At 41.0% G+C, this 11,916-nt stretch overlaps 1 protein-coding gene across 2 annotated transcripts in view; it reads left to right on the forward strand.

Moving 5' to 3' along the window:
* LOC144225817 (uncharacterized) overlaps positions 1-10,566 on the forward strand; it is a 13,325-nt gene extending 2,759 nt beyond the window's left edge. For both annotated transcript variants that reach the window (XM_077757087.1, XM_077757086.1), the window contains one exon: positions 7,161-10,566. In XM_077757087.1, coding sequence (XP_077613213.1) covers positions 7,161-8,629 — 1,469 coding nt within the window. In that variant the 3' untranslated portion in view covers positions 8,630-10,566. The remainder of the gene's footprint in view (positions 1-7,160) is intronic.
* The last annotated feature ends 1,350 nt before the right edge of the window (positions 10,567-11,916 follow it).

Here is an 11,916-nt window from a genome sequence, read left to right on the forward strand (position 1 = left end):
TTCCTCCTCCCCCCCCTCCCAAATCTAGAATTTCTAGTACCATTTTGAATAATAGTAATGATTGTTGGTATCCTTTTCTTCTTCCTGATCTTGGAGGAAAAGCATTCAGTCCTTCACCATTTAGTATATTAGCCATGGGTTTTAATCTTTTGCTTCCACTATGATCAGATAGTTTTTTTCTGTTCTGAATTTGTTGACTGTTTGGATCATGAAAGGGTATTAAAATTTTGACAGATGCTTTTTGTGCATCAGTTGAGATGAACATATAATTTTTTCCTCATTCTGTAATGTGTATTATAATAATTAATTTTTGTATGTTGAACCATCCTTGCATTCTAGAAATAAATCCCAGTAGGTTGTGGTGTATAATCCTTTACTATGCTGCTGATTTCAGTTTGCTAGTATTTTGTTTATGATTTTTTTGCATCGATGAATCAACTATATTGGTCTGTAGTTTCCTTCTAGTGGCTTTGTCTGTTTTTGATAAAGATAGGTGTTATTTCTTCATTAAGTGGTTGGTAGAACTCAACTAGTGAAGCCATCAAGTCCAGGGTTTTTCTTTGTCAGGAGGTTTTTGCTTAGCGATTCAGTCTCTTTACTAGTACTCTTTTATAATCTATTTTATTTCTGTCAAATTGGTAATAATTTCCCCCTATAAGTTTTTTTTTTAATGTTTTATTTATTTTTGAGAGAGAGATAGAGACAGCATGAGCAGGGGAGGGTCAGAGAGAGTAGGAGACACAGAATCCAAAGATAGGCTCTAGGCTCTGAGCTAGCTGTCAGCACAGAGCCCGACACAGGGCNGTTAGAGATTGTCAATTTTAAAGATTTTATTTATTTAGTTATTTTTTGTAAGTTTATTTACTTTGAGAGAGAGAGAGTGGGAGGGGGGTCGTAGAGAGAGGGAGAGAAAGAATCCCAAACAGGTTTTGAGCTGTCAGCACAGAGCCCATTGTGGGGCTCAGTCTCACAAACCATGAGATCAGGTTCATAAGCCAAAATCAAGAGTGGGATGCTTAACCAACTGAGATTGGTTAGCTCCCCTAAGATTTTATTTTTAAGTAATCTCTTAACCCAGAGTGGAGCTCGAACTCACAACCCTGACATCAAGCGTCACATGCTCCACCTGAGCCAGCCAGGCACCCCAAAAGTTTGTCAATTTTGATAGCGTTTTGAAAGAACCAGCTTTCAGTTTTACTGATTTTTTTTTCTTTAGTGTGTTTCTTATCTCTATCTCAGCTCTAATCTTTATTTCTTTTTTTTCTACTAGCTTTGAGTTTCTTTGCTCTTTTTGTAGATCTTTAAGTTGTAAAGTTACGCTGTTGATTTGAAGTTTAAAAAAAATTTTTTAAGTGTATTTTTTTATTTTTGAGAGAGCACGCATGCACAAGTTGGGGAGGGGCAGAGAGAGACAAGGAGAGAGGGAGACACAGAATCTGAAGCAGGTTCTAAGCTCTGAGCTGTCAACACAGAGCCTGATTGTGGGGCTCAAACCCATGAACTGTGAGATCATAATTGGAGCGGAAGTCAGACGCTTAACCAACTAAGCCACCCAGGTGCCCCTTTCTTCTTTTTTAATGTAAGTGTTTATAGATATAAATTTCCCCCTTAGTGCTGCTTTTGCTGCTTCACATAAGTTTTGCTAATACTGTGTTTTCATTTTCATTTGTCTCTAAGTATTTTCTGATTTCTCTTGTGACCCTTCTTTGCCCCATTGGTTGTTTAAAAATGATTTAATTTGGGGCGCCTGGGTGGCTCAGTCGGTTAAGCGTCTGACTTCAGCTCAGGTCATGATCTCACGGTTCGTGGGTTCGAGCCCTGCGTCGGTCTCTGTGCTGACAGCTAGCTCAGAGCCTGGCACATGTTTCAGATTCTGTGTCTCTCTCTCTCTCTGACCCTCCCCTGCTCACACTCTCTCTCTCATTCAGAAATAAAGAAAAAAAATTTTAAAAAATAAAAAATAATTTTAAAAAATGATTTAATTTCCATAGGTTTGTGAATTTTCCAGTTTTACTTCAGTTTTTGATTTCTAACTTTATCCCATTATGGTTGGAAAGATCCTTTGTATGAGTTCTGCCTTTCTAAATCCAATGACACCTAATTTGTGGCTGAACATATGGCTTATCCTGGAAAATGCCCCATGTGCGATTGAGAAAAATGTATATTCTATTGCTGTTGGGTAGAGCATTCTGTATATTCTGCTAGATCTAGTTGGCTTATTGTGTTGTTCAGGTCCTCTATTTCCTTACTTCTGTGTGTTTATTCTACATTATTGAGAGTGGGCATTAATGTCTCCAACTACTATGTTAGAACTCTCTGTTTCTCTCTTCAATTCTGTCAATTTTTGCTTCATAGGTTTTTATGCTCTGTAATTTAACAGAGCTCTTTAGTTGGTCATAGGTACCAACTAAATATAAATTATAGTATAAAATATAAATTATAGGAACCAACTATATATAAATTATAAATTTATAATTATTACATATTTTGTTATATTTTCTTGTGTATTGAACCTTTCATTAACACATAATGTCTTTTTTGGTCTCATAACCTTTTTTGATGTTAAATCTATTTCTGATATTAGTATAGCCACCCCTGCTGTCTTTGGATAACTCTTCACATGGAATGTGTTTTTCCAAGCTTTCAGTTTCAACTTATTTGTGCCTTTGGGTCTAAAGTGAGTGTCTTATGAACAGCATATAGTTGGATCATGTTCTTATCCTTTCTACCAATTTTGTCTTTTGTTTGCAGAGTGTAACCTGTTTACATTTATAGGAATTACTGATGAGGAGGGACCTCTGTCACTTTGTTATATGTTTTTTATATTTCTTATCTTTTTTTGTCTCTCATTTCCTGCATTACTCTCTTTTGTGTTCAGTTGATTTTTTTGTAGTGAAATGTTTTAATTTGGGCTTTTATTGGTACTTTCTGGAACTCTCTCTCTCTCTCTCTTTAGTTACCCATGGGGTTATATTTAATGTGCTAAAATTATAACATATAATATGAATTTATGCCAGCTTAGCTTCAGCCATATTTTTAAATTTTTTTCTTCTATACAGCTTTTTCCCCACCTCTTGATGTCACAGAATTACACAGAATTATATGTTGTGTGTCCAAAAATTTAGACCTGTAATTATTATTTATAGAATAATCTCATAAATGTTAAGTTACAATACAATTAGCTTTTGTAATTGTTTGTATTTAACTTAACAGAGATCTTGATTTGGCCAAATGACTTTCAGTTACTGTCTAGGGTCCTTTCATTTCAATCTGAAGGACCACCTCTCGTCCTTCTAGGCTTGCGTGTCCTTGCAGGACATATCTAGTAGTAAAGAACTCCCTGGCTTTTATGTATCTGCAAGGTCTCAATTACTCTCTCATTTTTGAAGGACAGTGTTGCTGGTTATATGATTCTGGTTGACTATTTTTTTTATTTCAACACTTGAATATATCAACCCACTGTCTTCTGGCCTCCGTGGATTCTAGTAAGAAATCTGATCATCTTACTGGAGATTCCTTGTGTGTGATAATCACTTCTATCTTGCTGCTTTCAAGCTTCTCTCTTTACCTTTGGCTTTTGACACTCTGATTATAATGAGCCCAGTGTGAATCTTAGAGTTTATCTTGCTTGGAGTTCACTGAGCCTCTTAGATGTCAATATTTGTCTCTTCCATCAAATTTGGGAAGTTTTCAGGCATTATTTCTTCAAATATGCTCTATGTCCTTTCATTTCTCTCTTTTTCTTCTGGACTAACACATTGCATGTATCGGTCTACTCATGGCATCCCACAGGTTCTTATGTTCTGTTCACTCCTGGTCGATGCTTTTTCTTTCTTTTCCTCAGATTCAGTATCTTCAAGTTCACTGGTTGTTTCTTCTGCCTACTCAGAGCTGCTTTTGTATCCCTCTAGTGACTTCTTTCATTCAGTTATTATACTTTCAGCCCCAGAATTTCTTTTTGATTATTCTTTATGTTTCCTATCTCTATTAATATTTCTGTTTTGGTCATGTAACATTTTCTTGACTTTGTCCACCTTCTTTTTTTTTTTTTTTTTTAAACTCTTTGAGCATTTTTTAGACCATTGTTTTGAATTCTGTCTAATTGTGGCACCTGGGTGGCTCAGTTGGTTAAGCATCCAACTTTGACTCAGGTCATGATCTTGGGGTTCATGAGTTCAAACCCTGCATTGGGCTCTGTCCTGACAGCTCAGAGCCTGGAGCCTGCTTTGGATTCTGAGTCCATCTTTCTCTGCCTTTCCCCCACTTGTGCATGCTCTCTCTCTCTCTCAAAAATAATGAAAACATTTTAAAAAATTAAAGTTTTTGTCTAATAAGTACACAATGTGGTCTTTCTCAAGGACAGTATCTCTTGATTTTTTTTCCCCTTTAGAATGGACTAAACTTTCCTGTTGCTTTGTGTGTCCTGTGATTTATTATTGTTGTTAAAAACTGGATGTTTGGGGGCTCCTGAGTGGCTCAGTCGGTTGAGCGTCCAACATCGGCTTAGGTCATGATCTTGCAGGAAGTGGGTTTGAGCCCCTCATCAGGCTCTGTGCTCACAGCTCAGAGCCTGGAGCATGTTTTGGATTCTGTGTCTCCCTCGCTCTCTGTCCCTCCCCCACTCATGCTCTGTTTCTCTCGGTCTCAAAAATAAATAAAAAACAAAAAAAACACCAGAAAAACCCCTGGATGTTTGGAGCTTGTTTTTAATGGTTGTAGGGTGTCTGTAGGGATATCAGTCTGAGGTATAAGCTTAAGGTCTTCTCTGTTTTTTCTAAGACTGTGACTTTCCTGGTCATGTATGATGATTTTCTATATTCCCCCATGTATGTGATTGATTTTGAACATCCTAATCCATGAATTTTTGACTCCCAAAATGGGAATAAGAGAAACATGATAAAGGGAGGGGAGTTGAGGGGATAGACGTCTGTCCTTTGTATCCTCTGTAACATCACTTTAGCCAGTGACGGAGAGGCTTTGCAACAATGGCTGCCCACCTGTCTGTCGCACTTCCAATCATTAGAAGCAGTAATCAGAACACAGGTCTGTGATACCTGGAGGACGGGGTCCTTATTGCCCACCCTGGCCCTAGCAAGCTGCTGGAGGAACATGTGTATGACTTCCTGCTCTGGGGCTCAGAGTTGGAGGAGTTGGGAAGTGGATAATTTATACAATGCTAAGAGCTGAAATTGACCAAAATTAAAGCAACTTAGCGTGTTGTAAGCCTTCAGTAGACTCTAGACTTGCAAAATGTTTATAGCAGATTGATTATATATCAGATTGGTTCTGTCAGTGCCTTTGTGGTCCAGGTAAAGGGACAGCTTCCTGGTGCTTACTGTCCCACCATCTTCCCTCTAGCTGGGCCTGGAGGTGCTTTTTTGTAGTATTTTTCCCATGACCAGCTGTGTGCTGACTTGTTCCATCCAGTCCGGCATTGGCCACTGACCTGTCCTATCTTTCCCTTAGGATTTGGATCCTCCAGGCCTCTTGCAGTTACTCATCTGGGGCTAGGGGAGGAGTCCTTTGTGCTTCCCAGAATGGACATAGCTCCAGTCTCCATTAGATGGGCCCAGAGAGGGCCTGACCCAGATGAATGACAGCTGGGGAAGAGTGTGATGTCCGAGCTGTGTTCAGATGACACCAAGAACCTATCATATTTGACCTTTTTTTTTTTAATTTTTTTAAAAATTTATTTCTAGGAGAGAGAGAGAGAGACAGCGTGAGCAGGGGAGGGTTAGAGAGAGAGGGAGTCACAGACTGAAACAGGCTCCAGGCTCTGAGCTGGCAGTCAGCACAGAGCCCGACGCAGGGCTCGAACCCACAAACCGCGAGATCATGACCTAAGTGAAAGTCGGACGCTTAAGCGACTAAGCCACCCAGGCGCCCCATTTGACTTTTGTTTTGATGCCATTGCTGGTGGCCACAACTCACTTCTATCTTCCCTTCTCCATTCTTGACACTTTGCTGACATCATTTTTTAAATGTTTTGTTTATTTTTTATTTTTTTATTTTTTTAACTGTTCATTTATTTTTTTTTAATGTTTTATTTATTTCTGAGAGAGAGAGACAGCATGAGCATGGGAGGGTCAGAGAGAGAGAGGGAGACACAGAATCCAAAGCAGGCTCCAGGCTCTGAGCTAGCTGTCAGCACAGAGCCCGACGCGGGGCTCAAACCCACAAACCGTAAGATCGTGACCTGAGCTGAATTCGGATGCTTAACCAACTGAGCCACCCAGGCGCCCCATGTTTTGTTTATTTATTTTTTTTAATGTTTATTTCTAGGAGAGAGAGACAGCGTGAGCAGGGGAGGGTCAGAAGAGAGAGGGAGTCACAGACTGAAACAGGCCCCAGGCTCTGAGCTGGCAGTCTGCACAGAGTCCGATGCAGGGCTCGAACCCACGAACCGCGAGATCATGACCTAAGCAAAAGTCAAACGCTTAACCGACTAAGCCACCCAGGCGCCCCTGTTTTGTTTATTTTTAAGAGCAAGAGAGACAGAGCACAACTGGGGGAAGGGCAGGAGAGAGAGGGAGACACAGAATCTGAGACAAGTTCCAGGCTCTGAGCTGTCAGCACAGAGCCCAACACGGGGCTCAAACTCACAAGCTGTGAGATCATGACCTGAACCGACGTGAGACACCGTACCGACTGAGCCACCTAGGTGCCCCTGCTGATGTCTTTTTTTTTTTTTTTTTTCTTTCTCCAGCCCATTCTTTCTAATGCCCACTTCTCTGGACGTTTTATCTATTCACACTCGTCTCTCCATAGTGCTTTCCAACAGAGTCGTATTCTAAAGTATGCACATATCTTTTAATAATTCTTGAAAACCAGTTACTTTGTTGCAGTCAGATTTTATCACATATCCCCAGCAGATGTAATCCGGCTTAAACCCACTGACAAGTAGAACAAGTTGTATAATGTGTTTCACCCCTGGCCTAACCCTTTCCTTATACACTGTGCCTAGTTAGGCCTTCCCAATTCTGTAACCTTGGGGACCCAGTAGAGCAAAGCAGCTGCTTCCAAAACCTAACCCCAACTTCCTTTGCCGGAAAAGAGTTCTATGTGTTGGTCCTTTAATATGTCAGATGTACATTTGTGATGGGCTTTCCTCCTTCCCAATAATGTCAACATGTACTTCATCACCACTTCTGTGCTTTCAGGTTGTGGGAATGGAGTGGAGGATGAGGATGCACCTTCTGAAGAGAGCATTTCTGTAGGAGTGTCACAGATCAGGACTCTCAAGGCAGATCCATCTCCCCAGAAGGCCCAGCCCTTTGAGATGTGTGGTCCAATCTTGAGAAACATTCTGCACTTAGCTGAACACCAGGAAACTTATCCTGGGGAAAAACCATATACATGTGGGAGACAATTCTGTTTAGCTGCCAGCCTTCAACAGTACCAGCGGCAGCACACTAGAGAGATTCCCTTCAGAAGTTATGTGGACAGAGCCTCGTTTATAAAGAGCTGTACAGTCCACGTGTCAGGGAAGCCCCTTACCTGTGAGGAGACAGGGAAGGACTTCTTAGCCAGCATGGGATTTCTCCAACAACAGGTTGCTCACACTGGGGAGAAGCTGAACAATGAGTGCGAGGCTGTCTTTCACAGTGGAAAAAGTCATCACAACTGTGGAGAATGCAAGAAAGCCTTCAGCTGCACAGACACACTTGCTCAGGACCAGAGAGTTCTCACTAGAGAAGGACTTTATGAGTGTGGCAAATGTGGAAAAGCCTGTACCCGAAGATGTAACCTCATCCAGCACCAGAAAGTCCACACTGGGGAAAGACCTTATGAATGCAGTGAATGTGGGAAATTCTTTACCTACTACTCCAGTTTCATTATACATCGGAGAGTTCACACTGGAGAAAGGCCCTATGAGTGCAGTGAATGTGGGAAGTCCTTTAGCCAAAGTTACAGCCTCAATAGCCATAGGAAAGTTCACACTGGAGAGAAGCCTTATGAGTGCAGGGAATGTGGAAAATCTTTCAGCCAAAGGTCCAACCTCATTCAACATCAGAGAGTTCATACTGGAGAAAGGCCTTATGAGTGCAATGAATGTGGGAAGTCCTTTAGCCAAAACTTCAGTCTCATTTACCACAGGCGAGTTCACACTGGAGAAAGGCCTCATCAGTGTGGTGAATGTGGGAAATCCTTTAGCCGAAGCTCCAGCCTCATTCACCACAGAAGACTTCACACTGGAGAAAGGCCTTATGAGTGCACTAAATGTGGGAAATCTTTTAAGCAAAGTTCCAGCTTCAGTTCACATCGGAAAGTCCACACAGGAGAAAGGCCTTATGAGTGTGGGGAATGTGGAAAATCCTTTAGCCATAGCTCCAACCTCAAGAACCACTGGAGAGTTCACACCGGTGAAAGACCTATTGAGTGCAGTGAATGTGGAAAGTCCTTTAGCTGTAAATCTAACCTTGTCAAACACCTGAGAGTTCACACTGGAGAAAGGCCTTATGAGTGTGGGGAATGTGGAAAATCCTTTAGCCAAAGCTCCAGCCTCATTCAGCATCGGAGAGTTCACACTGGCAAGAGGCCTACTGAGTGCAGAGAATGTGGGAAATCCTTTAGCTCCAAATCTGACCTCATTCAACACCAGAGATTTCATAGTAGAGAAAGGCCTTAGATGTACAGGGACATGTGGCTTCCATTTAAATAATTACACTGGAGGAGAGAAGTTGTGAAGAAGCCATCTAGCAAATTTAAGCCCATATGTCTAAAAATTCATAGTGGGGAGATCCAAGTATGTGGGAATCTATAAGGAGCTGTGTTACACTTTCTAGCCTGTCCAGGGCTCTTGCCAGATGTATGTCACTGCCAGTTTCTGTGGAAGAGTTTTGTCGTCTCTGCCACCCAGCAGGTTCACACAGTATGCATCAGTTACCACCACAGTGTCCTCAGGGAAGCTCCCCCCTTTGCTGGAGGAAATCATGATTAATCTTAGCCCTTATAGGGCCATCATTCTCTTCTCTTGTAGAAGTTAGGGCATGGCCCTGACCAAGTATTGGCCCAGTGGACCCAATCTGAGTTCTTCTGGTAACTTGCCAAGAAGGACTACATTTTCAAGGATGTGTTAGTTTTGTGTGACTTTCATCTTGGATTTTCCTATCCTCCAAGTCACCAACCTGGGAATTCCCTGCCTCATATTGCTTTGGATTATTGCATAAGCCACCTTTGACCTTGGGGTTCTATGCACTGCGTGAGGTGATTTGAAAACACCTGGGCTCTGCCAGCATTAAGGAGTGAACCGCTTTCATGGGGTTCCCAGTACTTTGTGTGCCTCAGAGATGACAGTTTGATGAAAGAACATAGCTCTCTTTCCAGCTTTTGCCTAATTTATGTTTTTGCCCAAGGTCTCGTAGGAAAGACTGCAGGGCCTTGTCTTAATTTGTGGACTGGGTATCAGGATTTTTTGGGGGGCTCAGAACACTTCTGAAGAGTCAGGAAGTTGACAACCTCCAGTGTTTCTGAGAACAACATGAATTGTTTTTCTTTTTCATGGTGGATGTCCCATAATGCTCAGTAGTGTTGATGGAATTCTCTACTCTAGTCCTACAAAGGAGCCATGTGCCCTGATACCCAGAATTCACTAGGCTAATGTCGTGGTAAGAATACAGGGTCCTAGGGCAACCATAATTGGCATAGTAACACTGCAGGGGACTGAAGCAAAGTAGATGGAGCGTGCCTCTTCTAAAATTGCATCAGAATGCTCTGATGACTGAATGTGCAGCGTTAGTGTGCACAGAAATTCTCAGGACCTCCAGGTACCGTGCATCTTTGCAGTTGAGGTCTTTGTCAAAGAAAATAAGCTATTGGTTTTTTGGATTCCCATAGGCTTTCTGTTACATTCACCTAAAGGCCATTTCTACACAGATAGGAAAATGGGCATACGGAGAAAAGGGATCCCTTAGCCTGTTGATGTAACTCTATGACCGAGCCAGCATTCTTGTTGACTCAGGTGGAATAGATTTAACTGCTCATAAGTATTTGCTACCACTCAGGCAAGTCTGCTTTTCCAAGGTCATCAGGCAAGAGATAGAGTCAACATAGGGCTGCCAAACCTAATTTTATGAAAAAAGTGGGAGATCTAGGGGTGTTTTTTTTTATAGCTATTTTGTAGAACTTTATTCAGGTATAGTTGACATGCAATGTATTGCACCTATTTGAGGTGTACAGTTTGTTAAGTTTTGACATATGCATAAGCCCACAGAACCTCATCATAATTATAATGAACATGTCCATCACCCCTAATGTTCCTCATGTCATTTTATTATCTGTCTTTCCCCTGTCCAGGCAACCACTGACTTTCCTTCATTTGTAATAAATTAGTTTGTATTTTCTAGAATTTTCTATGAGCCATAAAATGTTTTTTTCTGGTTTCATTCACAATTTGTAATTATTTTGAGATTCTTCAGTGATGCTCATATAAGTATTTTACTATTTTTATTGCTGCATAGTATCTTTCTATGGATATACCATTTGTTTATCCATTCATCTGTCAGGGGTCTTTTAGGTACCCTGTTTTAGCTATTGCAAATAAAGCTGCTGGAACATTTGTATGTATATATGTATTTTTCACTTCTCTTGTGTTAGTAACTCAAAGGAAAATGCCTGAGTCATAGGTTAAGTGAATGTTTAACTTATTAAGAAACTGACAGCTGGTCTAAGATGATCATTTGCTTTTGCATACCCACCAGGAGTGCATGAGAGTCCCAGTTCTTTCACATCCTTGCCAGTATGTAGTATCGTCTTTTGGTTCAGTCTTTGAATTTACCCTCTTAGTAAGCAAACAGTAATTTTAATTACATTTCCCTAAGGATTTATGATGTCACATATTTTTTCTTATATTTATTTGCCATCTGTATATCTTCTTGATAAACTGTCTGTTCATATCTTTCACTTGTTTTTGTTTCTCAGGCGCTTTCGTGTTCTCTTCAATGTAATGACCACACACCCCACACACTTTTTAAGTTTAATCTGCATTATTAACATATTCTCCATCGTATTCTTAACTCTGGACTTTGAATAATACAGTGAAGTCCTGATTTGTAGTGTCTTTCAAGTCCTCTAGGGTCAGTACTCCCAGTGTGGCCAATTTCAGACCACCAGTGTGATGTCAGTGAGCACATTTGGGGAGAGTTGCCAGAGACGGAACATTCTGTTTCCACCATTCCGATCCAGCAGTTGCAGATAACCTATAGAGCAATGATGATAATAAAACATAGTAAAATGATTTAGGAAGCGACAAGTTTGGAAGGTTTGTGTAATGGAGATATCATTGACAACACATAAACCGCACATAGTTTAGAGGTATACTTTAATGTTTTGATACATGCTTAACATCCCTGAAACCAAACATTTCATTAAAAACATAACAGAAGATGTATCATATTGGCAATAATTCAGTTAGATACTTCAGTTGTTCAAGAAACAAAAACAAAGCAGACAAGATATTTGAAATACAGGAAATTAGGGGCACCTGGGTGGCTCAGTCAGTTGAGTATCCAACTTCATCTCAGGTTATCATCTCACAGTTTGTAGGTTCGAGCCCCATTTCAGGCTCTGTGCTGACAGCTTAGAACCTGAAGCCTGCTTCAAATTCTGGGTCTCCCTCTCTGTCTGCTCTTCCCCCGCTCGTGTTCTGTCTCTCCCAAGATTATAAATGTTAAAAAAAAAAAACGAAATACAGGGGCGCCTGGATGGCTTAGTCAATTAAGCACCCGACTTTGGCTGACGTCATGATCTCCCGGTTCATGGGTTCAAGCCCTGCGTCGGGCTCTGTGCTGATAGCTAGCTCAGAGCCTGGAGCCTGTTTCAGATTCTGTGTCTCCCTCTCTCTCTGACCCTCCCGTGCTCACGCTGTCTCTCTCTCAGAAATAAATTTAAAAAACAAAAAGATTTTTTAAAAAAGTG

The sequence above is a fragment of the Crocuta crocuta genome, unplaced genomic scaffold (assembly GCF_008692635.1).
Source record: "Crocuta crocuta isolate KB4526 unplaced genomic scaffold, BGI_CrCroc_1.0 scaffold142, whole genome shotgun sequence".
Taxonomy (NCBI): Eukaryota; Metazoa; Chordata; class Mammalia; order Carnivora; family Hyaenidae; genus Crocuta; species Crocuta crocuta.